The sequence below is a fragment of the Meles meles genome, chromosome 15 (assembly GCF_922984935.1).
Source record: "Meles meles chromosome 15, mMelMel3.1 paternal haplotype, whole genome shotgun sequence".
NCBI classification, from domain to species: domain Eukaryota; kingdom Metazoa; phylum Chordata; class Mammalia; order Carnivora; family Mustelidae; genus Meles; species Meles meles.
The window spans coordinates 45,585,571-45,611,732 of record NC_060080.1 but is presented as its reverse complement, the minus strand read 5'-3'; the positions used below and the strand labels follow the sequence as shown (position 1 = coordinate 45,611,732).

The 26,162-nt window shown below is 36.6% G+C and overlaps 2 protein-coding genes and 1 non-coding gene across 5 annotated transcripts in view; 2 read left to right on the top strand and 1 right to left on the bottom strand.

Moving 5' to 3' along the window:
* CTNNA2 (catenin alpha 2) overlaps positions 1–26,162 on the top strand; it is a 1,143,090-nt gene that overhangs the window by 121,251 nt on the left and 995,677 nt on the right. For all 3 annotated transcript variants that reach the window (XM_045979218.1, XM_045979219.1, XM_045979220.1), the window contains exon 2: positions 15,320–15,426. In XM_045979218.1, the coding sequence (XP_045835174.1) occupies positions 15,325–15,426 (102 nt within the window). In that variant the 5' untranslated portion in view covers positions 15,320–15,324. The remainder of the gene's footprint in view (positions 1–15,319; positions 15,427–26,162) is intronic.
* Positions 3,281–3,383, bottom strand: LOC123926260. Its single transcript, XR_006815193.1, has one exon. It is a non-coding gene; the product is annotated as a U6 spliceosomal RNA (small nuclear RNA).
* Positions 23,780–24,614, top strand: LOC123925744 (40S ribosomal protein S3). The gene has a single exon (XM_045979226.1). It carries the CDS (start codon positions 23,806–23,808, stop codon positions 24,535–24,537), a length of 732 nt encoding a protein of 243 aa, XP_045835182.1. The 5' UTR covers positions 23,780–23,805; the 3' UTR covers positions 24,538–24,614.

Genomic DNA, 26,162 nt, shown 5'->3' with positions numbered 1-26,162 from the left:
TCTTCGAACTTGTGATGGTAGGTGCAATCCAAAATCCAATTCATGTGGCCCAAGGTATGGCACACAGTTAAGGGTTATCATAATGAATATATTTCTCAAAAGGATCATTATGGCATTTTGGGTGGGGGTATTCTTTGTTGTGTAGAACTTTAACATTGCACACCATTAAACCCTGGCCCTGTAGAACTCCACAATGATCAGGACATCCAAAATGGCCCCTGGAAAATATTTCTGAGTAATACAGCCCCTCATTGAGATCTGCTGGTATAGAGCAGAGGCTGGCAAACTTTTTTCTGTGAAGAGCAAGACACTAAATATTTTCACTTTTGTGGGCTATGCAATCTCTGTTACAACTACTCAACTCTGCTGTTATAGCAGGAAAGCAACCACAGACAATCAAAAAAAAGAGTGGCTGTGTTCCAGTAAAGCTTATTTACAAAAGTACTTCAGGGGCAGATTTAGCTTGCTGCTTATAGTTTGCCAGCCCCTTCCTATGTAGGCAAGTCCATGGATTTCAACACAAGGAATGCTATTTGAAATTAATCAGTAGTGGTTTATCCATCAGATGGATTTTGGCTGCAAAGAATATGAAATCATAGCTACTCTTTCTAAAGACAGAATGGTTTCAGTCTTGGTTAATTGAATGTATTATTGTCATAAAAGACCAGAGTTCCTTCCTTCCTTCTACTTGATATCCTCAGCTGTTGTTATTATCTCCCCCCATTGTCACAAATGAATGCAATAGTGTCACGTGTAGTTATAATAGCATACAGGGGGAATAACTTGTCTGCCTATTTTCAGGAAAACCTTTCCTGGAAGTCCCCCAAGTGACTTGGAATTCCACATAATCGCTATGGCATAATTATAATTCTCTTTCCTGGGTTGGAGGAATATCCAGACAAATCTGTGGATACATGATATTTGAATGAATTGAGATTATGTTTAAGAGAAAGAACAGTAGGCTTTGAGGGGGTTAGTAGAAGAAGATGTCTGTAAGTTGCAGTATTTTCCATATTAATTATTGCCTGTTTTAAATATGTCTGTCTTCAATGTTACTTGAGAAGCCATTAGTTTTCCTCTGTTTCCTATCTAGTCAAAGGAGCATTTTGTGCCTGCCTGTCTTTGGCCAGAGGAGATAGAGGAGCATAGACCAAGGTCCATTGATGACAGGTAATTTCTCTTCAATACTGATGAGCCAGTATAAAGCCATGCTCTCCTGTTGTGATATCAGTAATACTAGTATGTGAAAGATGGTATTTAAATTTAGTTACAAAGCTTACTTGGTAGTCCTTAAGGGACATCTTAACCTAAATAGGCCCCCCAGTAATCATATGAGGTTAGTATATCATCTTGTTTGTATTACAAGAACTGAAAATAATTTGTTGAGAGCATTCTCATGGAAATGTTATAATTATTTATTTTAGTGATAAAGGGAATACAGAAGACCATCTGGCTCTTTCAGACCTGTAAAGGTGCTGCCCTATAATTTCAGATGAAGAAGGTGATTTGCCAAGAGAATCATTTGGGTGGCTGGAAAGTAAAGATATAACTTAGAAACTGTTTTTTCTCACTTGGTGTGCTGTGTTCCCTGCATTACACATGGCATTCCTGCAGCAAAGTTCCAGCTTAAAAGACCTTATGCTTGTCAGTAAGAATGGCTGTAATTCAAGGTCTGAATTTTTTCCTGGAGCTCTTCCTGAATTTTGAATTCTTTAAGCTATCCGTATAGGGCTTGAACAAATACCCTTGGATGTCCTTGTGTTTACTTTAATGACTTTTGAAGAATGACACTGTAGTATCTCATGTGTAGATTTGTTCAAGAGACCTTGTTTTGTATCTCCTTCTCATCACATCAGCTGGGAAGTGGTTGCCTTTTGTATGCCAATCATTTACTTATGTGTATCTTCAAAAAAATATTAAATTCACAATCTTTCCCTCAAGGATCTCCACATTCTACTGTGAAAAAGACAAGTGAATGGACAGTTAAAATATAGTGTGATTTATAGCCCAGTAGAGGGAAGGAAATGTGCTCTGACAGCAGGTGTGGGTCTGAGCAGGTCAAGAAATGTAACCCGAGTTGAGTCTCAAAGGATAACTGAGACTAAATCAAGTTAAGAAAATAGGGAAGGAGGTTTTTTTTTTGCAGATGGAGTGACATGAGCAGAGGCTTAGAGGTGTCAGAGAATATGGACTGTTTGAAGAATAGCTAGCAGTTCATCAAATCCAGAGTTCAGAAAGACTGAAGATGGATGCTGAGTAATAAGTCTATACTGGAGGACAATAAGTATAATTGGAACTTTATCCTTAGGCAGTGGGAGTCATCCGAGGCTTTTCAACCCAGAGTGACATGATATAATTTATATTTTGGAAAAACCACTAAGGCTACAGAGTAGAGGAGGGATTCGAGGGGGCTAAGACGAACGGCAATGACAGTCAAGAGGCTGTTTCAGTGACCTAAAGAAGAAATGATGAGAGCCTTGATTAAGGCAGTGGGGATAGAGGGAAAAAAGAAGTGATGTTTGTGAAATATGGGAGATAGAATTATTTTAGCCCTGAGCTTTTTGATCCAGGAGGTAAGAAAAAGGAAAGGAATTTAAAATGACTTCTCCATTTCTGACAGGGCTTGATAGATAGTGGTTCTAGTCATTGACATATGTCTATAGGAGTTGGACCAATTTGGGAGTGGGGAGAGGATGAGTTCACCTTGAAATGTTTGGAAATCTAGTAAATGCTTGCATGGAGGAGGCTGGAACTCATGCAGAAATTCTGAGCTAGAAAAATAGAGTTGGGAGTTTTCAGCATCATGTAAGCTGCTGACATGAATGAGGCCACCCAGAGACTGTGTGTAGAAAAGGGAGAGACTAAGAACAAGGTACCAAGGAAGGTAGAGAAAGACCAGGTGAAAGTGTTGTTCTTGAAGCCAAGGAAAGAGAACATAATAATACTATTAAATACTGCTGAGAGGCCCAGTAAGGTAAGAACTGAAAAGGGAACACTGGGTCTTTCAAAGTGATATATTTATTTTTATTTAGATAAGAAATATCAAACCATAATGTAAGTTGAAATATATATGCATGTGTACATACATATATGGTGAAAACATGTATATAGATACAGATATAGATAGATAGTGTATAATTTAAGAATTGCCCTAAATCCCATCGCACAACATAACTACTGTGAAAATTTTGATATATATATATTTCCAGACTTCTTCTTTATGCAAATATATTCTCTATATCCAGATATATCTATATATAACAAAATGAGTTCCTACTATAAAAATATGAAGCACTGCATGAATTTGCTTATCATTCTTGCCCAGAGACCATGATAATCTTCTCCACATCTTTCCAATTTTAGTATATAAGCTGGAGAAGCACATGGTGTCCATTGAATTAAGCAACTAGAAGATCATTTGTAACTTTGCAAGGCTAATTTCAGTGGAATGGTGAGGGCAGTAGCCAGATTGTTGTGGGATGGGGAATGGGTAGGTAGTGAGAAAATGGAAAAAGCATCCTAGACCACCCTTTCCAGAATCCAGGTTGTAGGGGGACAGGAAGTACAGAATGCCAAGAGAAGAGTACATAGAGAAGGGTGTTTTTGTTTGTTTGATTCTGTTTTGAGGGGGTTTTATTTTTGTTTTTTGCTTGGATAAGAATTTTCACTGCCTTGAGGGAACCAGAAAAGGGGGATAAATTGAGAATACAAAATAGGTTATGATTCATGGAGTAAAGCCCTAGGAGGCAGGAAAAGATGAAGTATAGGTAGGAAGGTGGAAACAAGCCCCATCTTATAGTAAGGCAATTGGGAAGGAGGTGAGAGTGGGGGAAAAAAAATATTGAATAGCTTGCAGTGGTTACCTAAGTTAATTATGGCCACCTTAGAATGAAATGGCTCATACCCACATATATTCAGTTATTTGCTGAAGACTTTTGGACATGCATGAAACAAAGAACTGCCATATTGGATCCTGAGATCCACGTGTATCCTGAGAGTGGTGCCGAGAGATGCACGTTAGAAAGGTCTAGATTTCTCTGACAAACTAAAACGTCAGGAACATTTCCCCAAATGTTTTAGTTACCTTACATAATCTATTTGGGATTTACTATCCGTGTACTTCTGTGAAGCTTCTTGAAGATATATTTTCTTAACTTGCCTGCCCCCTGAGACTGATCTACCTGCAAAGTAAATTAGTTAAGCTAGGGAAGTTGCATTGCATGTTGGAAAAAAAGATTTGGAACAAATCTTGGCTAAATTCTGTTAACCTTAGGAAAATGACTGAGCATCTTGTGCTTTAGTGTCCTTATCTGTAAAATGGGCACGTGATCATATTGACCTCCAAGAAATGAGTGGATAGCATAAAGTGTTGTACTTGAAGTCCCGAGGAACAGCTATTCAGCCCGAGTGCTCAGCATGTTCTGGTGATCTTACCATTGCTTTCTTGCACACATTTTGTCTCTTCCAGTGATCAAGGGCTCCCATTCAGTCCAGCACACCAGGATTTGATGATAGGAACATAAAACCATAAATAATGATAATAAACTTTAGTCAGTGGCTAGGTGTTTTCACTGAAGACTTAGCTGTTGTGAAATGAGGAACTAAATGGAAAGAATTGCTACCTCGCAATGTGCAGACTTAACAGAAACCCAAATGCATTTCCTAAATGCCGTTGTACATTTTATTTTTGTATTTGCAAAAGCATATCACCTGAGGTGTTTTTCGGCTCATAAGCACATAGTTAGGCTTGTGACCAGAAAGGAAACCTGCTTTATTTTATCTGTTTTTCACATAGTATTTTCTTTATCAGCAAGTGTAACAAGGGGATTTATCAGGGGGTATGTATGCTGAGTACAACAGGTGCTCAGATATCAGTTCTTGCTATAAAAGAATTCTAAGCAAATATGATTGCCATATGTGTTCCAACTTTTCAAGACTGACAATTCAATAGAAAGGGGCAAGAATAATAATGCAGAGGAATTAATCTCCCATTTACTATAGCTTCCCCTGGATGCACAACACTGTCTGCTCACATTAGACCTGGTGAATAAGCCACTTCTGCTTGGGAGACTGAAAGAGATGGGGTTAGAAGGCTTCGATAATTTCTGAGTTTCTGCAACTTAATTCCTTATTAACTCACCAGCACATGTGCAGATTTAACTTTGATTTAAAAGTCAGTAACTCACTAGAGCTTACCTAAACATTGCAAGTCCTTGAGTACTAATTAAGTAATCTTATAATCACTTAACAATTTAAAATGGCTCTTACCAAATATCTGCATTTTTTGGTATCATATCTTAATATTATGATTACTTTGTTTTCTTGACTCTCTTTAGCTTACTGGGATGCTTTTTCATAATCTGGTTCCTGTTTGTTTTGAGCACTTTTCTGGCAGCAAATCAAAAAAGGATTGATAATTTTCCCATTTTTCTGTTGCACAAACTATTCAATAATGTTCCATTGGTATGTACAAAATTTGGAAGTGCTGTTGGTTACCTCTCTGTCTCCTAATCAAAGTGCCCTGTTGAAATGGGAGGATGATGGTCTTAGAGATGTGCCTTCTCAGCTGAGCTCATCTCTGAGCACTCCTCTCTTGAGGAATGGTTTCTGTTTTTACATTCTGACGAGGTAGAACAGTTCTCACCTCACCAATGAGCATTAAGCAAGTCTGAAACGCCTTGATGTTTCCCATTGCTTCTGTCTGGGCCTTGTACTCTCTGGGTGGTTAGTAGACATGCATGGAATGAATGGGTAGATGATTAAAGATTGAAGGAAGGAGGGCCTGGAGCATGTGAGATTTCTTTCCTATAATATTGAAGGCATTCTGAGGGAGGAAAACCACTTTTTGTTTAGTTTTTCAGATAATTGGCATCTAAAGTGATGTGTTCTCAGTTGCAAAACCCTGCATAAAAGCATCAGTATTGCTATTTAGGTATCGTCATCTTTTGTCTGTGTTTGTGAGGTTTGAAGTTGGCAAAGAATCAAGTCCATGAATCCTCATAGCATTTTTATTAAATACCCAGCATTGTGCTAATCATTATGAAAGGGGCAGAGTCCCTGTCCCTGAGTGTATTAGGAGGACAAAAACTTATATAAAGCAAATAGACAACAATATAGGCAATTTGTGTTCAAATTAAATACTGTGTAGTAGGCATTCTAATTAGATGGAATACAATGGAATTCAGAAAAAGGCCAAGTCACAGGGCCTTTGGGACAAAAGGTAGTTTGGGTTGGTGAAGAGAAGGAAGACTTCCTAAAACATATTGTGGTCCTTACCTGTCGAGCTTGCACAGTCTTTTGCAAAAAACTCCTCCAGTAGAACTTGGCAGTGAATGTAATATCAAAGCAGACCTCATTGGTTTGATGAAGGAAGTCCCAAGATTTTTCCTAAACAAAAATGAAACCCGGTTTTAAAACATAATAACTAAAAACTAGTGATACGGTTAAAATAAGCACTGAAACTGTATTTTTAAATATGTAAATTAAAAGAATCCTGAATATAAATTCTGTTTTCTAAACAATACCAAAATATTTCTTGTTTTAGGTTGCTAGTAAGTACAGAGAAAAGAATATCTTTGTAAAAGTGTGTCTAAAAGATATTTTTAACTCTATTACGCTCTAGGAAATGGACTCCACTATTGAAAAGATCTAAAAAATGATAAAAATTTGAAAAAAAAGGAAAAAACATAATTACCCGAATCTTGTTTTATATGTGCATACCTAATCAAACATTTTTGAAAGCTGTAGACCAAATACCCTATTTATTCTACAGATGATTGAAAAGAAGTAGGAGGCATCTGAGTGGCACAATCAATTAAGCGTCTGACTCTTGGTTTCAGCCCAGGTCATGATCTCAGGGTCCTAGGATGGAGTCCCACACTGGACTCTGCTCAGCAAGGAGTCTGCTTGGGATTCTCTCTCTCTCTTCCTCTGCCCCTCCCACTCCTGCTCTCTTTCTCTAAAAATAAATACATCAATTAAGAAAAAAGGAAAGAAGTAAAACATTGATTTGTGTCCTAATGATTTTATAACAAAGTGGGTGATGTAAAAACTAATGTCCATTTTTTAACAATGAGTCATTTTAGAAGCAAGTAAACTCTCCTGTAACTGACTGTACACCCAGTAGCAGTTTCGGGGTTTGGGAAAAAAATGAAGTGGGAAGATGTCAATATTTGCATACCAGATGATGAGAAAGAGGGTATTCCAGATGGGGACTTTAGAAAGTGGCATGAACCAGGTGTTACAAGGTGGTCCAAACCTGATGAAACAGATTTTTGCTAATTAGGAAATAAGATTCAGTAGACCTTGGTCAGAAAGTGGAGTGCCAAGCCATGCTGCAAGGAGGATTTGCAAATTCGTGGGGAAGAGAATGAAGCAATCATTTTGGTCTCTTAGAAAAGAAGTGTATCAGATGATTGGTTTGGACTGAATTATATTAAAGAGACTGAAGATAAAAAAGAGTAGTTTGGTGATTATTTTGCTCTAATCTGAATATGAAATGTTGAGATTCTGGTGAAGATAATAGTTATATAATCATTGCATATGGAAGTCTAGTTTACAGGAGTTTGGAAGGACATAGAGTCAATCAATTGCCAAAGAAGCTATGTTCCTATTAAATAATTTGAAGTTACTTGTGGACTATAGAAAGATACTTCCTCAAAATATCTTATCTAAAATATTAATAGTCTTATTCTTAGTGTTTGGAATTTACTTCCCGAATCTGCATTGCATTGTTTCTGAATGATAATAGGTAGAAAAATGTTTCCCTTTGGTCAAGTGTATTTTGTTTAGAAAAACTTAGTTCTTATTGGGGACTTTGGAAACCTCAGAGCATACAGAGTAAGCAGTGCCTACCTGAATATCACATATTTTTATACCCAAATGGAAAACAAGCCGTAATTTAGGAGTAGATTGAGTTTCTTTTTCCTCTAAAATGAATTTAAATGATGAGACTATGAATGCAATGAAAATAAGGAAATGAATTTGACAGATACTAGTTTTCATTTTGAATTTCAAAGTACTGACTTTCTATTAGCATACTCCAGGAGTAGTGAATTTCTATTAAGTTGGCACATAGTTTTAAATTTTATGAGTATGCTATTGTACGTATAAAAACCCATTTCAGTAAGTTATGGACATGGCTATTTCTTTTTTAATCAGCAGGCTCTAGGCCATATATTATTAGTCTAAACTTGTCATGCTGAAAGTCTTGAAGCCATGGAGCTTTCTTCCTATATTCCTTTTTGGTGAACTTTTGTTTATTTGGGCAGAAGAAATAGGCTCTAAAGAGGATATAATACTATTTTCAAGAAATGTTAAGGTATCTTTTAGCAGGCATTTATGCTTAAACATGAAGTGTTAACTCTAGCCTTCTGAAATCATTAGAATGATATTTTTGTCCTGTAGCATTTCTTTTGTTAAATGTTTTGTTAAGAAGTATGGACTTACCGTAAATAAAGGTCTTGCAGATATTGTAATACTGACATGTAGTGTTCAACTTTGCTTATCAGCCACAGAGCTAAGTGCCCCACTCCCTGGATAACTGCAAATAATGAATAACTGTTGGAAATTACATATCACTTAAATTTTGAATTTGGATGGTGATAGATCCTGTAATTGCAGCTGTGACTTGCGTCTTGGGTCATCTCTCAGTTCACAGAGCCAGGGCTTTGAATGGTTATTATGTAGAGGACAGTAATGGTCAGTATGCTGTCTCTTTGTAGTCAAAGAGGAAATGAGCTTACAATGAGCAAAGTTAATGGAGGAAAAATAAGAAGCAAGACTTTAACCATAGCTAAGCCACTAGGCCAGGCCATTTCTACACCAGATACCTCAGGAAGAGTCCCCAATACTGCTCTCCCCTGCCTCCACTTGAACCTGGTTCCATTGCAGCAGAGCATATTTTGGTGGGAATCAGTATGACTTCTGCTTTGCTGGGATTGGCCAGCACTCCCTGTAGGGAGGGATGAAAGATTACTCCAAACTTTGCTGTGAAAGAGAGGAAGAGGCAAGGTGGTCAATGCTCAGAAAGGAAGGCCCTTTGTTTTTCTTTGCTCCCGCCTTTATTGGTCTTTCAGGATAATCATAAATCTTTATCACCATTTCTCAAGCACATGATGTTTGACAGGAGGTCTTACTGGAATAGGAGGATCTATTTATGGGAAGGAATGATATACTAAACTGTATGTTCTACAGTTCTGCCAAACATAGTCTAGGGGACAATGCATATATCTCTTAGATCACAGGGCAGCTGTTTGGGCCAAGAAAGCTTCAGGGAAGGTAACTCCCTGTGACATTCCTAGGGCAAGAGTGGTCACACAGGCATGGGCATTCCAAAGTCCTATGCCCTTCTCCAAAAACCTTCCTTGTACCCAGTGGCCTCTGTGTTACATTTTAGCAAGCCAGGTATTGTGGCAGATTTTATGCTCTACATCAACCCCAACACCACTTTCTAGGGATATTTGAAAGGTTATCAAATATCCTTCCTTCCCTGTTTTTGTTTCTTACTGTCTATTCCTGCCTGTGATATTTACATATACACATACATCTTACTTCCTAGTCCCATGGTAGTGCTGGCATTAAACCTGTCCTAGGAATTCTTTAGAAGCAGTAAGACATAGTGGTTATAATCACAGATGCTAAAGCCAGGCAGTTTAGGTACAAATATTTTGACCTTGGACAAGTCTCTTAATTATTTTATACCTCAGTTTCTCTATGTATAAATGGGTGATAATGATAGTGCAAGGTCATTAGCCAGTATTGCTATTACTTATGAAAGTAACAGTATGATTCAGTGTTTCTAGGCTTGATTCTTGAAATTCTGAAGAAATTTAGGAAATTATCTCCTTTTCATATCTTCTACTTTCTTTTCTTTTTTTCTTCATATATTTTACTTTCTTAACAAAGTTTTGTTTGTGACCACCTTGCTCTACAGGATTTCCATGTGTCCCTACCCCAGCGGACATCTTAAACTGGACATTAACACAGACAAATAAAAAGAAGTAAAACCAGCACTTTTTGTGTATGCAGTTATTTCATTGATTTTTCAGAACAAATTCGTGAATTATATCAGAGCATTACCATCCTTATTTTACAGCAATGAAACTCAAGCTTAGGTTAAGTAATTGGCTCAATATCATAGGTGTGGAATAAGTGAATAAACCCCACTATTAGTTGTTACCTTCTTCTGAACTTGCCTGTCAGCCAAAGCTAGCCTGTCATCTGATAAAGCCTTATAGGGTTTGTTGACAGTAGTGCTTAGTGGTGGTGGAGAGAAAGATTTATGAAGAAAATCTGAAGCTGGAGCCCTATGGAGGGAAGGCAGGTTTGGGTGGCCTCCTGGGCAACTGTAAAGCATCCTGGACCATTGTTTTGCAAAAGAACAGTGGAAGGAATGGTGAGAACTTGGAAAGAGGAGGCAGAGAGTTCAAAAGACATTTTCCAGGAATGCCTGGAAAGGGGAATCTCTGTAGTGAATTATATACTCCATTAACAAATTTGTCATGGGAAGACATTCCCTGGAATAGGCAATCTCGAGGAATTTTCTATCAGGACACTGTCCAAAGAAACAAGGCATTTGACCCTTGGCTGTTTATAAGTGACCTCATTTTACTCTGGCTTTTCTCTTTGTCAGGTATTGCTTTTTCTGTTGTAAGTGACAAATGGTTGCTGGCATCCTGGCCCATGCTTCTTCTTTACCCCCATGGAGAGAGTCTGATATTATCTATGTTACTACTCTACAGAAGATGTTGGTACCTTTCATGGATATGCAGTTTGATATTTTGTTACTTTTCAAGAAGAAAAATCTTCTCAGAGATTATATAAATTGCTGAGAGTTTCTTCTTGGGCTTATAAAATCATGATGTGGAAGAAGACAGCCTTGCTGTCTTTTGTTACAGGACTTGTGTTTCATTCTTTCACTGTGTCCAGTCAATGTTCTGAGTCTCCTTACCAAAAGCAAGTAAAACAAATGTTTTCTCCCTTTGAGTTTTGAAAAAACATTGAGCATTGAAAAATGTACTTGCTTTCATAAAAATCTCATTTGTGGGCAAAACAGACTACATTAATTGTACAGATATGTAGTGTGGATTTGAGACAATATGTCATTCCATCCTTGGAAAGATGAAAGGCGGGTGTGTGTGACTAAACATTTGATTTGTTCTCTGCCCTTCTCATTTGAGTCAATTTGGTTGTTCTACTCAGAAAAGTGTCAGTCTGGATCTTTATTTTTAATGGGTGCTTCCCTATTCCTTCTAGAGATTAAAAAAAAATTGCCAGAAGAATATACTTAAAGTTTAGAGGATAATAACAATAATAATATTTCCAGAAATGTTTTCTATCTATTAAGTTATTTAATTATCAAAATAACCCTATAAAACACTTACCCTAATTTTTCATTTGAGGAAACTGAGGCTCAGGAAGATTACCAAATTACCTCAATTGGACAACGTCATATTGTTGATAAATTATAGGGCTTTGATTAAAACAAAAGCCTATTTGCTATCATTCTGTTAGCTATTGTTGAATAATTGTTAATGGTAAAATCTCAGTGATATACAATAGCAAGCATTTAATTTTTGATCCTTTTTCTGTGGTTTGATTGGGAGCTGGCTGACCAGGCTTGGCTCACCTGGTTTGGGCTCCATCTGAAGCTTGGATTCAGGTTTGCTCCTTACGTCTTTCTTCCTTTTGGACCAGTGGTCTGGCTGTACGTGACTCTCATCATGAATGGAGACAGTAGCACAAGAGGACAAGTCCACCCACACAAGTATAGTTCAAAGATCTATTCAGATCATATTTCCTAACATTGCTCTGTCCAAAGCTCAGTATCAGTGAAGTGGGGACATACTCTCTTTTCATGGAGGTGAGGGACGGAAGGGGGACTGACTGTTTACTGAATAATCATTTGTTCTTCAAAGCCTATGCATTCTTTGCCCTTCTGAATTTATAAATATTGAAAGCACAGGTGGGATGACACTCTCGGTTGGGAGTTAGCCATCTGGTGTATGCTTGTCATGGGGGTCACACACTGTCATTTCTCCTGGCTGCAGTTGCCCTAATCCTGTGTGCTAGAGGGTATCTGACTACTTTTCTCTTCTTTGTCACCATCTGTCCTTACTAGCCCTGAAGGGGAAGATCATCAGTAGTTGAGTCTAGAAGACTAACGTTATGATCATTAATGTAAAATACAATCATTTTCTTCTTGTTTATGTAATCTAAGGGCTTTGATGAGGAAAATATTTCTAATACAAGTTCTCGTACATATGGTAGAAAGCAATTAAGTGTGTGTCCCAAATAGAAGGATACAAACTCCTCTTCCAGAAACAATGGATTGTAAGGATTATACCAACTCAGATAGTGCAGTCAAAGGAGTTTCTTACCTTCTTCCACCTCATGCTCAGTAGCTAGCTTGAAGCTAGGATGCTCCTCAGTGGCAATGCAATGAGAATCTTTTTTTTTTTAACATTCATATTTTAAAATTTTTTTATAAACATATAACATATTATTAGCCCCAAGGGTACAGGTCTGTGAATCGCCAGGTTTACACACTTCACAGCACTCACCATAGCACATACCCTCCCCAATGTCCATAATCCCACTACCCCCTCCCTCCCTCCTCACGTCAGCAACCCTCAGTTTGTTTTGAGATTAAGAGTCTCTTATGGTTTGTCTCCCTCCCGATCCCATCTTGTTTCATTTATTCTTTTCCTGCCCCCCAAACCCCCCACGTTGCGTCTCCACTTCCTCATATCAGGGAGATCATATGATAGTTGTCTTTGTCTGATTGACTTATTTCGCTAAGCATAATACCCTCTAGTTCCATCCATATCGTCGTAAATGGCAAGATTTCATTTCTTTTGATGGCTGCATAGTATTTCATTGTATATATATACCACATCTTCTTTATCCATTCATCTGTTGATGGACATCTAGGTTCTTTCCATAGTTTGGCTTTTGTGGACATGCAATGAGAATCTTACGTATCAACATCCTGTGTTATGAGCTAGAGATTTGCAGTACTCATCCCTCACGCTTGGTCCTTTTGCTAATTTGGATATTAAACCAAATTATGAAAATATTGTAGGGTAGAGGCAGAATTCCTAGTTTCATTCCAAACCATATCAAGAACTTAATGGCTGGAAAAAGACCATTGAAATTTTCTGTAACTGGGTTTTCCTCTTCAACAAATTAATACCATATAACTTTTCCTTGCCTTTTGCTTTTGAATCTTACCTGTGTCACAAGTGGCTGAAAAGATTAATCCCCAAAATAATGAATTAAGTCAAGTGTTTTGCCCACAGCTCTTTTCCCTTCATGACTAGATTTATAAGGGCTATGCAACCTTCAGGACTCAAGGCTCTAACTCTGCTTCTTGGCTTGAGGTCTTTGTTCATTGTCTCCCATTTCTGCCAGATGCTTGCTGCTGTCTTTGATGTGATTGTCCTAGCATTTTTGTTTCTCACCTTAGCATATTTTGAATGTCATTTCTTTATAGTTTTGCATTGGAACATCCATAAAAGATTTAATGTGCTTTCCTTGGTCCCCCAGCTTATATGCACAAGCGTGTTCATATAACAATGGTGATTTGCTACACAGTCTCACTTAGTGCCTTTCTCTGTTGTGTTAAAGTGACTTTGCTGCTAGTTATCCAGCTTCCCTACAGGGCTTCCCTCTATATCATCATTTATTTTGCTACTCACTATTGAGTAGCAAAGCTTGAAAAAGGCTTTCAGAGAACCTCACCCAGAAATTTGTAATAACTGTGTCGTAGGTGCTGGACCAAGATGACTCAGGTAGATCTGGCCTCAGCAGGGACAGTGGTATTGTGTACGTGCAGAACGCACCTGGCATTTTCATCCTTACATAGCACGAGAAGGTGTGCTACCCAGCAAAGAATTCCGTGCATGTCAGACCTACCATTTGGCAGTTGATAGTGTGAATGGGAATGTGTAAAGCGTTTTTAGGTTTTTGGAGGACCGGCAGCTTATCTGTGCCAACTATTGTTGTGAAGGAACACAAATCTAAATCTGTCTATATGGTTGGATCGCTGTGCTTGGTTTATTTAAAACATGGCATTTGGAGAGAGGTAAAATACCAGCGCGCTGTGTCTTCGCCTTTTTTTTTTTTTTCTCCAAAGCAGATTTGTTGGGTGTATTTGCTGTAGCAGTGCAGTAAAGAGGCATGTGCCTATTGTGACAGACCAGACCTTCTTTGTACTGTTAATTCTAATAGAAATAATCATCTACATTGATTTATAAGGATGGAATGGAGTGGGGACATTGATTTAAATGAAGAGAACAGCTATGAACAGTTTGATTTATAGTGGTATTAAAGCAAATCATTCAGATTTAGTTTGTACATTCTAAGGTTGCTTGTCCAGTGGTTAGTTGTCAAAATATATTCAGCAAAGAGCAGTCAATTTCTCACTGAGCAACACACCCCTGATAGAATGTATAATTTATTCAAGCCCAGGCCATATTCTGTGCTTGATATGTGGGAGACTGCTACCCGCACATCAGTGGTTCTTAGGTAGGAGAGGATTACTTTAGAATGAGATAAATAACCTTATCAGACACTAATTTTATGGGACAAGAATGTAAATGCAGTGAGTAATCAGAGAGTGTGTAAATAGCAGCAAGCTAATTTTCAAAACCATCGCCACTCAGTTTTCAAAGTGTCCTTCCTATTTAAGAGAATGAAACTCAAGCTGCCACAGGGAGTATAATATCCTCAGTGGTCAGTTATGATGGGAAGAAAACAAAGTAGGATTTTGTTGTGACATAAGTCCCTCAAATGGTGATCGTGGTGGATTTACTGTGCTTCCTGGAAATCTTGGTTGGTCTCCCAGACTGACTTTGTGTCCTTTCTCCGTTTTTCCATAGCCCTCTGCATTCCTCAGTCACAGAATGGGTCACACAGAGGCATATTTGTTGCCTACCTTGGATCTCACTACCTTATAACTATAAACTGCTTGGGGTCAAGATCCAGCTCTTTCTCCACACTTGGCAGATGGACGTATGCACTAAATATTGAATGAGTGTACTAAATATTTCCATGCCAGTTGAGTCCCAATAGTTTGTCTAACATATACAGGAGCTCCAGTTTTTAATGTGATTAAATCCCAGATTTAATGTGATTCCAACATCACTGCCTCACATAGTTCTGGTTCAGAGTTCCCATCTTTAATTTGATGAGTTTCAACGAGATACATAATCTTCAGTTATGTTCTGGGTTTTGGTGATTTATTTGTTTTGAATCCCCGAGGTAACCGATTATTTCAGTAATCATTATTTCTTACCAGTAATGTGTGTTTCTATAGGGAGCATGACTTCGGCGACTTCACCTATCATTTTAAAATGGGACCCCAAAAGTTTGGAAATCCGGACACTAACGGTGGAGAGGCTTTTGGAGCCACTTGTTACACAGGTAAGGGACGATCTGTAATAATTTGTTGCTTGGATATGTTTCTGTCGTGATTATGTCATGACTCTTCAAAAAGCTTAGAAATCTCTAAGAGTAAATTATATATCCTGCCATAATGCTAAATACTGAAGATATGTTACTGTCTGAGCTATGGACAATTTTATTGCCTGATAACATTTGAAGTGCCTTAAAAAAAAAAAAAAAAAAAAAACTCATGATAGAATTTTTTTTGAAATTAGGTTGATGAGATAATTAAAGAGAGGGCATTGATGAAGGGTCTGTCTTTCATAGTAATGAATTCAAAGTTTAAATAAGCCATTCCTAGCTCACTTTCAGAGGCTAATGCACAGTTGGGAAGAGCTGTATTGACTATTTAAGAGCAAAGTATATGACTTTTCTTTAGTTGACAATGGACAATTTATCATGTTGGAAAAATGAAATGTTCTGTTGTTTTTGTTGTCACATTTGCCACATCCTGTAGGAGACTGTCAATAGAAAACAAATTCTCAGAATTTAAGTTTTATATGTTAAGTTTTAGTATTTTATGAAGCATATTCTTTGCTATATTAAACTTAGAAATACATGGAATGTGAAAATTAAAGATTTTTATGGTATATTTTTAGGGAAATGTTATGCCAAATTAAGTAGAAGTTTATTTTTATTTCTTTTTTTCATTATTATTATTTTTTAAATTTAAATTCAATTACTGGTTTTTCTATACTGGTTTTCTAGAGCTGCTGTAATAAATTACCACAAACTTAGGGGCTGAAAGCATCACAAATTTATTATTTCATGGTTCTGGAGGTCAGAAATCCTAAAGTCAAGGTGTTGGCAGAGCTGCATTCCTTGTAGAGGTTCTGGCAGAAAGTGCATGCCCTTCCTTGTCTTTTGCCTCTTCTGAAGTCTGCTTGCCTTCTCTTGCCCCGTCCTCCATATTCAAAGCCAGCAATGTAACATCTTCAAATCTCTGACTCTGACTTCTGCTTCTGTCCCAACATCTCCTCATACCTCCCTCTTAAAAGGACCTTCTGATTACATTGGGCCCACTGAAATACTCCAAGATAATCTCAAGATCCTTAACCAAATAATAATCATTTAAGAGAACATAGTCACAGTTTCCAGGGATTAGGACATGGACATCTTTGGGGGTCATTATTCAGCTCAGCATAATCTGCCCTCTGCCCACCCCCAAATTCACATCCTTTCTATGTGGAAAACACATTTACCACATCCTCAGTTTCTTCAACATCTCAACCTATTATAGAATAATTTCAAGTCCAAAATCACATCAAAATTTCATCAGCTTAAAAATTCCAAATCTTGTCATCTAAATCATCTAAAGTAGGTGTGGGTAGGGCTCTGGTTATAATCTATTCTTGAAAAAAATTCCTCTCTGTCTGTTACCTGTGAAACTAGAAAACTATATATATCTATTCCCAAAATGCATTGGGATAAGATGCACAGGCAAAAGAAAATAGGTACAGATAGTCCCACTAAAAAGGGAGAAAGTGGAAGGAAAAAAAGGATTATCAACCTCAAGCAATTTAGAAATCCAGCTGGGCAAATTCATTTAGACTTGAAAGTTTGGGAACAACTGGCAGTGTTTCTACTGATAAACATTCTTCTTCTTCTTCTTTTTAATTTTAAGATTTTGTTTATTTATTTGAGAGACAGACAGACAGACAGACCGACAGACACAGAGATAGTGAGAGAAAACACATGTGGGAAGGAGAGGGAGAAGCAGACACTGACACAGGGCTCCATCCCAGGATCCTGGAATCAAGACCTGAACTGAAAACAGATGCTTAACTGAGCCACCCAGGCGCCCCCTGATACAACGTTCTTAAGAAACCTGAGATTCTCCCGTGTGTGTCTCTGGGATTCACTCTATTAGAAAAGGGGCTACCTCACAGAATATTCCCAGATAATCCCATCTCTATTTTGGGCCTCTGCTGAAATGGTCAAAGCCATCCATGAATCACATGCCTAATCTCTTCAGAGAAGCAATTTGTGTGACTGATTACTCTGAGCTTTCAGTCCTTCCAAGGCACAAGCCAAAGGTTATCCAGACTCACAATTGGCTTTCTCTCCAGAGCATGCTTTCTGAGAGTGAGTTTTCTAATTTTAGTGCCTTTTGCAGTTTACATAGGCTGAGAATTTTCCAAATCATCAAGTCCTGGTTTCTTCTAGCTTAACAGTTCTCTCAATTTCTTTCTTTCTTCTCACATTTTACTATAAGCAGGAAGAAGAAACCAGGGCCCTCCTTCCACACCGTGCTTGGAAAACTCCTTGACTAAGTATCTAGGTTCATCCTGTACAATTCTGATTTCCATATAATTGTAAGATACAATTCGTCCAAGCTTTCACTCACTCTCTCTTGCATTTCCCAATAACACGTTCACTTTTTTTCTGAGCCTTCTCTAGCATCTCCTTTAACATCTGTGTTACTTCAGTCTTCTTATAATGATTTAGATATCCTCTCAGATGATAGAGGCTTTCTCTCACTGTTCCTCACTTCCTTCTGAGTCCTTACAAGCAAGGCCTTTATTATCCCTATTTTAATTAGGAGTCAGTGCAAGGCCATCTTGGATTTCTCTATTAACATTCTTTCAATTTTTTTGATATCTGTCTATTATCAATTCCAAAGCCACTTCCACTTTTTAAGATGTTTGTAATAGCAGCACCCTACTCCCTAGAATGTATGTTTCCAATTGCCACTATAACAAATTACTACACCCTGAGAAGGTTAAAGAAACACAAACTTACTATTCTGTAGTTTCAGAGGTCAGAATTAAGAATCAAAGTGTGGTAGGGCTATGTTCTGTAAGGAGGATATTCCTCTCCTTTTTCAGTATATGGTGGGCCCCTGCATTTCTTGGTTGTGGGGGTTTCATCCTTCTTTAAAGCCAGCAGCATTCCACTTTCAACTCTGTCTGACTCCAGCTTATACCATCTTACCTTCTCCTCTAACTCTCCGACTTCTCTCTAATGAGGACATTGGAGCCACCCAGATATTCTAAGATATTCTAAAATAATCTCTCCCTCTTGAGACCTTTAAACTACTCACATCTGCAAAGTCCCTTTGTGACTGAAGATAACACACTCACAAGTTTTCGGATGTAGGAAATGGTATCCTTGTATGTAATTGTTGAAACGTTTCATTAGATTTAGTATGTTTTTCAGTTAATCATGATTCTTGTTAGCTCCATGAAAATTTCCTCGAGAAACACTTAGTACTGATAGGCACTTAGATATGGGAAGATGTTGGCTACTCAGATTATGGTCCACAGACTAAGTCTATGCATGAATTGTTTTTTATTGGTCTGCAATAAGCACAGAAATCGAGAGTAAGCGCTTTTAAATTTTTATGACTTTTATAGGATAATTTTGTCTGTTGAGTTGAATAATTTTAGACTTTTTTTTTTAGACTTATGTTTTTTATCTTTTTAAATTTTTGAATCATTCATTTTGTTGTATTTTACAGGGCTTTGGTTTATGATGTATTATATACAAAAATATGAATAACAAAAATATGGCTTTTCATCATAGATAGCATGAGAAAGACTGGCTTAGAAGATACTTTTGAGTCAGGTCAGTCTGGTCTGAAATGTAGTTCCTTCAGCCTAGTTAAAAGCAGATTGCCTTTTTCTAGCCTCAGAATTTTGCTTTCAGTTTACATATCAATATATTTAATCCTTATCTTACAGATTAAATGAAGCACAATAATTAAAACACAATAACTGGTATAAAGTAAATGTTGATTAAATATAGTTTCCATTTTTCTGGTTTTAGATGGCTATATATTCAGGCTTGTGTTAGCCATTATCCAACACTGTATAAGTCAAGGAGGAAGATATAAATGAATCCGGCATAGGAAAATAAAATATTACACATAAACTAATTTTTATTTCTTAAACTTTTTATGTATTTCTAATTCACTCTTATATTTCTTTTCTCTAAAGAATAGCATATCAGGGTGCCTGGGTGGCCCAGTTATTAAGCATCTGTCTTCAACTCAGGTCATGATCCCAGGATCATGGGATTGAGCCCCACATTGGGCTCCCCACTCAGAGGGAACCCTGCTTCTCCCTCTCCCACTCCCCCTGCCTGTGGTCCCTCTCGCCGTATCTCTCTCTGTCAAATACATAAATAAAATCTTTAAAAAAAAAAGAATAGCATATCTAAGATTACAATTAAAAATTATTTTTTTCCGGGGCACCTGGGTAGCTCTGCCTTCACCTCAGGTCATGATCTCAGGGTCCTGGGATTGAGCTCCACCTTGGGTTCTCTGCTTAGCAGGGAGCCTGCTTCCGCTCTCCCCTGCCTGCTCTCTGCTACTTGTGATCTCTGTCAAATAAATAAATAAAATCTTTTTAAAAAATTATTTTTTCCCCATATTTTTCAGTCTAGGTACCTAAATTCTGTCAGATAAAAGCAATGCATTAAAAACATTTATCAAATTTAGGACAATTAAATGTCTAATTTGTATTTGTTCATTTACTACAATAGAATATGTAAAACTCTCCTTGAATTTCACATAGTGACTTAGCACTATAATGAGTCTTAGCATCCCTTTAATGTCTTCTCCTATCTCTATGGCTTATCTTTCTTTTTGGTTTTCCTACCCTGACTTAGAGAGAGATTCTTTCAAAAATGTGACTTTTTAGACAAGCTTCTCTATTATTTCCTCTAATTTTATAGCTCTGCTATGAAGACTAAGCATTCCCTCCACCTAGAATAAACCTTAATGATAGGACTGATATGATTGTTGACTTTTGAAGGGCATATGAATCAGAAAGGAGAGATAAGAAAATAGTGGACATAAACTCCTGTTCAACATTTTTTTAAAAAGGTAGAACTGAGAAAGAAAACTAAATCAAGGCCCTATTTGTGACACACACACACACACACACACACACTTTTATAAACTGAATAAAGTTCATAGTGGCATTCAGTGATGTAGTATGCTCATAACCATCTTAGTTTTTCTGATAAAGATAGATAAGTAATGAAATAAATACCAGAAATTAAGCATTCTTAGTCAAATTCATTCACTATTATAAGAAAAATGACATTAGGAATTTATTATTGGTAAGTACTTAAAGTGTCCAACAAAACTATTTCATTTTGATCATAATGTATATGAGGTTGAATATTATCTTATAATGTCAAAATGGCAAGATCCTTTTTGGAGAATCTTTACATTATGGAAATCATGAAATTTCAAATGAGAAAGGATTTATCTTAGAAAGTTTAGTCCTTGAACAAGATGCCCAAATGTTTTATAAATTCCAAAAAGTAAAAATTTTTAATAGGCTGCATCCTGTGATACTTTTATTAGAAAGCTAAAATACTTGATTAGGCAATTTTATTGGAAAACTAAAAAAATAACATATTAGAAATTAAGAAACACTCTTAGATAACTCTTAGAACCAAAGGGAAATACAAAGTATATATGAGTTAATGAAAAAGACGATGTCTTCCTAACAAAATATACACACCCAATAAAAGCTGTGCTCAGTACAAAATGTTAGATTTAAATGCCTTTTTTATTAACAAATAAAAAAATAAACTAAGGGTTCATCTTAAGAAATTAGAAGAAGAACATCTAAAGAAACTAGAACAGAATTTAATTAACAATGGAAACTGCAATCACTAAAATAGAATACAAAGGTTAAAGTAATTAAATAAATTCAAAATTTGATTCTTCTTTGAAATAGCCAATAAAAATCCCTCAACATACAAATTATGGAAAATATATAAAGAAAAATGTGCAGGATTTTGAGTAAGAAAGCATAAATAGCTGCAGGAACAGAGAGGTTAAAAGAAGCAATAGTAGACTATTACATGCAACTCTACTCTGATGAAACATGCAAACCTACAGGAAGGGAAGGGAATAAGTTTCTAGAAAACTTTAAATTACCATAGTATATCCAGAAGGAACTGGAAAACTGGAATGAGGCATATAAATATTGGAAGGCTATTTAAAGATCTGTTATCAAAAAACATCAGAACAGATGGATGCATATCTAAATATTAGTAGACATTTAAAGAACTGATAATCACAATGTTATTTAAACTACCATTCCAACTATAGAAAAAGATAAACAACTCCTTGATCATTTTTTAAGAATCATAATTTTATTATTAAAAATTCAAGATAGTTTAAAATAGCATTTTTTTAACAAAAAGACAATGATGGTTCTATATCATTTCTGAGTTTAAGTGCAACAAAAAACAGAAAACAAAAATTCATAAAATATAGCAAGTACCATCCAGCAGTATGTTCAAAGGTCAGCATACATGTAACAAAATAGGAAGTTTTTAAGAAATATAATGATAGCCTACTATGAGGAAATAAATAAAAATATTTCAGTAGCTCAATTGATTATACCATTAGATGCTAAAAAGGCATTTGAGAGTATAGCTTAGCAATAAAAAAGAGCAACTATTGATATATGCAAAAACTTGGATGAATCTCCAGCGGGGAAAAAAAAAGCCAATCACATAAGATTATATACTATATGATTCCATTTATGTTTCAGTTTTGAAATACCAAAATTATAGAAGCAGAGAAAAGGTTATAGTTAAAGACAGAATGAGGATGGGATGGAGGTGGGTGTGGCTAGAAAAAAGGCACCATGAGAGATTCTTGTAGTGATGAAAATGTTATGCATCTGGAACCAGTGTCAGTAAGCTAATTGTGATTTTGTGTCACAGTTTTGAAAAAAAAAGTTACCAAAGGGAAAAGAGTAAAGAGTGCATAGTATTAAAAAAAAAAAAAGACATTTGATAGAATTTTACACTTATTTCTACTAAAAGTCCAAATAGAAATGGGATCAAACTTTTAAAATAGAGGAATGTACCATGCAAACATAGGAATAAGATATAGAAAACACTTTTCCTGATATTGTAATAAAAAATCAATATTAGAATGGGGTTAGCTAGCTAGATAGAAGATAAATATTTTTTTAAAGATTTTATTTATTTATTTGATAGAGAGAGAGATCACAACTAGTCAGAGAAGCAGGCAGAGAGAGAGGAGGAAGCAGGTTCCCTGCTGAGCAGAGAGCCCCATGTAGGGTTCGATCTCAGGACCCTGGGATCACGATCTGAGCGGAAGGCAGAGGCTTTAACCCACTGAGCCCTCCAGGTGCCCCGATAGAAGATAAATATTAAAAAAATAAAGTTTCACTTTGTTCTAAGCAGCTAGAAATCAAAACAGGAAAATATTCTCTTTTTAATTGAAAAAATGTGTAGGATAATTACTTTTCCTATATAGAATGAATATTAACCTTATAGATAATTTAATGTGAACATTTGTAATTAGTTTTATGCCATTGAAGTAGAGGTTATGTATGCACAAGCTTTGAATCAAGGAGGTTTAATTTAATTATAAGTACAGCATCCCCAGTGATAACTTGAACATGTTACTTAATGTTCACCAAATGTAAATTATAGATAATAATTTGTAACCAATAGGATTATTGAAGGAATACATGAGATGGTGCATTAAAGTAATTGATGAAGTGTCTGATGTTATCCTGATACAAGTTTGCTCTTAATGCTGTGTTCTTCACTACCTGGTGGTATGGCTTTCTAGTTATTAGAGAATGGGTGCCATGTGTAAAATAGGGATTCATTAGATATTTTCTTTAGAAAAATATTTTAATGCAGGTTTAGAAAAGAATAAATTGTGTGTTACATTTACTCAAAGATTACTGAAGCAGGACCTTCTAAAGTTACTGGGAATTCAATTTAGGCTATCTAATGAAGCTCAGTCTATCACAATAGAATAGAATGGAATTTGCTGAAATTTAGTTCCTTATTTCCTTTTAGAAAGATAAATCTGCAACTTAAATAACAATAAGCATTTGGAAAAAAGAACACCATTGATGTTTAATGAGCTGTTCTAAATAGGTGTAATGGGGAAAGACCCTCCTAAGAAGAGAACCTTTCTTTAATCATTTCCAGTATTATTTTGAGTAGTGTCTATGGGCCTCTTTTAGGTTAGGCTCTAGTGACTTCTGTAACTAGGTCCTTTAAAATTGTCCTCAAAAATTAACTATTTCAGGGGCACCTGGGTGGCTCAGTGGTTTAAGCCGCTGCCTTCGGCTCAGGTCATGATCTCAGGGTCCTGGGATCAAGTCCCGCATCGGGCTCTCTACTCGGCAGGGAGCCTGCTTCCCTCTCACTCTCTCTGCCTGCCTCGCTGCCTACTTGTGATCTCTCTCTGTCAAAATAAATAAAAATAAAATCTTAAAAAAAAATTAACTATTTCAAAACCTAAATAATTAGAACTTCATACACCTAAGAATATTGTTAAATTAAAAAAAAAAAAAAAAAAACCTTGCTTTTCTTTCCGGGGCGCGCGGCGGCAAGATGGCGGTGCAGATTTCTAAGAAGAGGAAGTTTGTCGCTGATGGCATCTTCAAAGCTGAACTGAACGAGTTCCTCACTCGGGAGCTGGCTGAAGATGGCTACTCCGGGGTTGAGGTCCGAGTTACACCCACAAGGACAGAAATCATTATCTTGGCCACCAGGACACAGAATGTTCTTGGTGAGAAGGGCCGGCGGATCCGAGAATTAACTGCTGTGGTTCAGAAGAGATTTGGTTTCCCCGAGGGCAGTGTAGAGCTTTATGCTGAAAAGGTGGCTACAAGAGGTCTGTGTGCTATTGCCCAGGCAGAGTCTCTGCGTTACAAACTCCTAGGAGGCCTTGCTGTGCGGAGGGCCTGCTATGGTGTGCTGCGGTTCATCATGGAGAGTGGGGCCAAAGGCTGTGAGGTCGTGGTATCTGGGAAACTCCGAGGACAGAGGGCTAAATCCATGAAGTTTGTGGATGGCCTGATGATTCACAGTGGGGACCCTGTTAACTACTACGTTGACACTGCTGTGCGCCATGTGCTCCTCAGACAGGGTGTGCTGGGCATCAAAGTGAAGATCATGCTTCCCTGGGACCCAAGTGGTAAGATTGGCCCTAAGAAGCCCCTGCCGGATCATGTGAGCATTGTGGAACCCAAAGATGAGATACTGCCCACCACCCCCATCTCGGAACAGAAGGGTGGGAAGCCAGAGCCGCCTGCTATGCCACAGCCAGTACCCACAGCGTAACAGGGTCTCTCCGGCAGCTGGATCTGGAGGCTGCATTTCAATCCGTAAAGACCTTTAATAAAATCTTTAAGAAGGAAAAAAAAAAAAAAAAAAAAAAAAAAAAAACCTTGATTTTCTCTTTTTTAAAAATATATTAATCTTCTTAAAGGAGTCATCTGTGTGACTCACAACTATAGTTAATTTCCTTGGTGCATTTAAAATTAGGAAATCATGAGATTTAAATTTAAAATCAGGGGATTTAAACTGAAAATTATTCTGGAAATAAACTGTTACTCAGAAATGAAGTAACTTCTAAGGCTTAAGCTAGAGTGTGCCCCTTATGTTATCCCATACTCTGTCTTACATAGTTTCTAAGGTAGAGTATTTTCTGTACGAATCTACCAGAAGATTGAAAGCATAAAATGAGGTCTCATGGTACCCATCTGTCTGGAGCATATCATTATTGAGAACTACCTTAATTCATGGTTTATTCATGAGGTTCAAATATTAACATAGTTGGGTGGTTTCCATGGTGACACTACAATATTACAATAAATTGTATACCTTTGTTAAAGGGTTTAAATTGTATAAATAGTAAAGGATGTGCTAAAAGCAAAAGCTTTGAATTCCTTTAAACTGGTTTATTTCTTTGATCAATGTTATATATAGCTTGATTACTCTGTTTCCAAGTATTTTTCATGTTTTTATTATTTAATATTTTCATACAATCCCATTTTAATTTTTGAATGCTATATTCCGTGTCTGAAAAAATGTTGTAGTTTATCTGTCTTTAATAGAAGTTTTGCATGAATGAACTACATAAAATACCATAACTTTTTATTTAAAAAAATCTCTTTATTTTATATTAAAAATAGGATTTACAAAGAAATAATAAGGGTATGATTTAGAAGCTTACTTATCACATATGTAAATATTTAATTGAAAGATTATAAAGTATTTTTATTGTTTTGCAAATATTGTTTTATCCCCTAATATGAACTTTTTTTAGCGCTGCATTTTTTTGTTTTATTCTGTTTGTTTTTACAGTAGCTACATATACCTAAAATAGTTATTATATTGGAAATAGTTCTTCAAATTGAGTTTTTATGGTAAATTGCTTTGTAGTTATTGTGTTTGCCATTTCCGAAATAAGAGTTTAATTGACTAGTATATTGTGTGGGATTAGATTAATTTCTGTTTTGGGATTATGTTCAAAATTTTTATGTCTGCTACCAGATGAGAATGATGCTCTTTTTGTTTTATGGCCAGCTGTGTTGGCCATGTTTTGAAACTTAAGTAATGTATGGGGCCCTTTTAAACAAACAAACAAACAAAAAAAAGACAAAATTTTCCCAAATCCTGACCTTAAGTAGTATAAATATAGAATTATATATGCACACATGTGTATTCATAAAGAAAATTACAAAATAAGTACCAGAACCACAAAAACAAAACTTGAAATTAACCTTTGATGGATGATGTTACATCATTGCATGTGATGTTAATGATTATGTGACTACTCTAGCTCTGGGTCTTTTCTGTTTGGCAAACACCCACTACCATGTACCATGTGATGTGTCAATGCTCCCCCTACCTTTAGAATCAACTACAGCAAATCCAAATTATTGAACGCACCTTGGCATCAT

What these genes read in the sequence shown, in the direction of transcription:
- LOC123925744 (XM_045979226.1), top strand. Translation starts at nt 23,806, where the DNA reads ATGGCGGTGCAGATTTCTAAGAAGAGGAAGTTTGTCGCTGATGGCATC.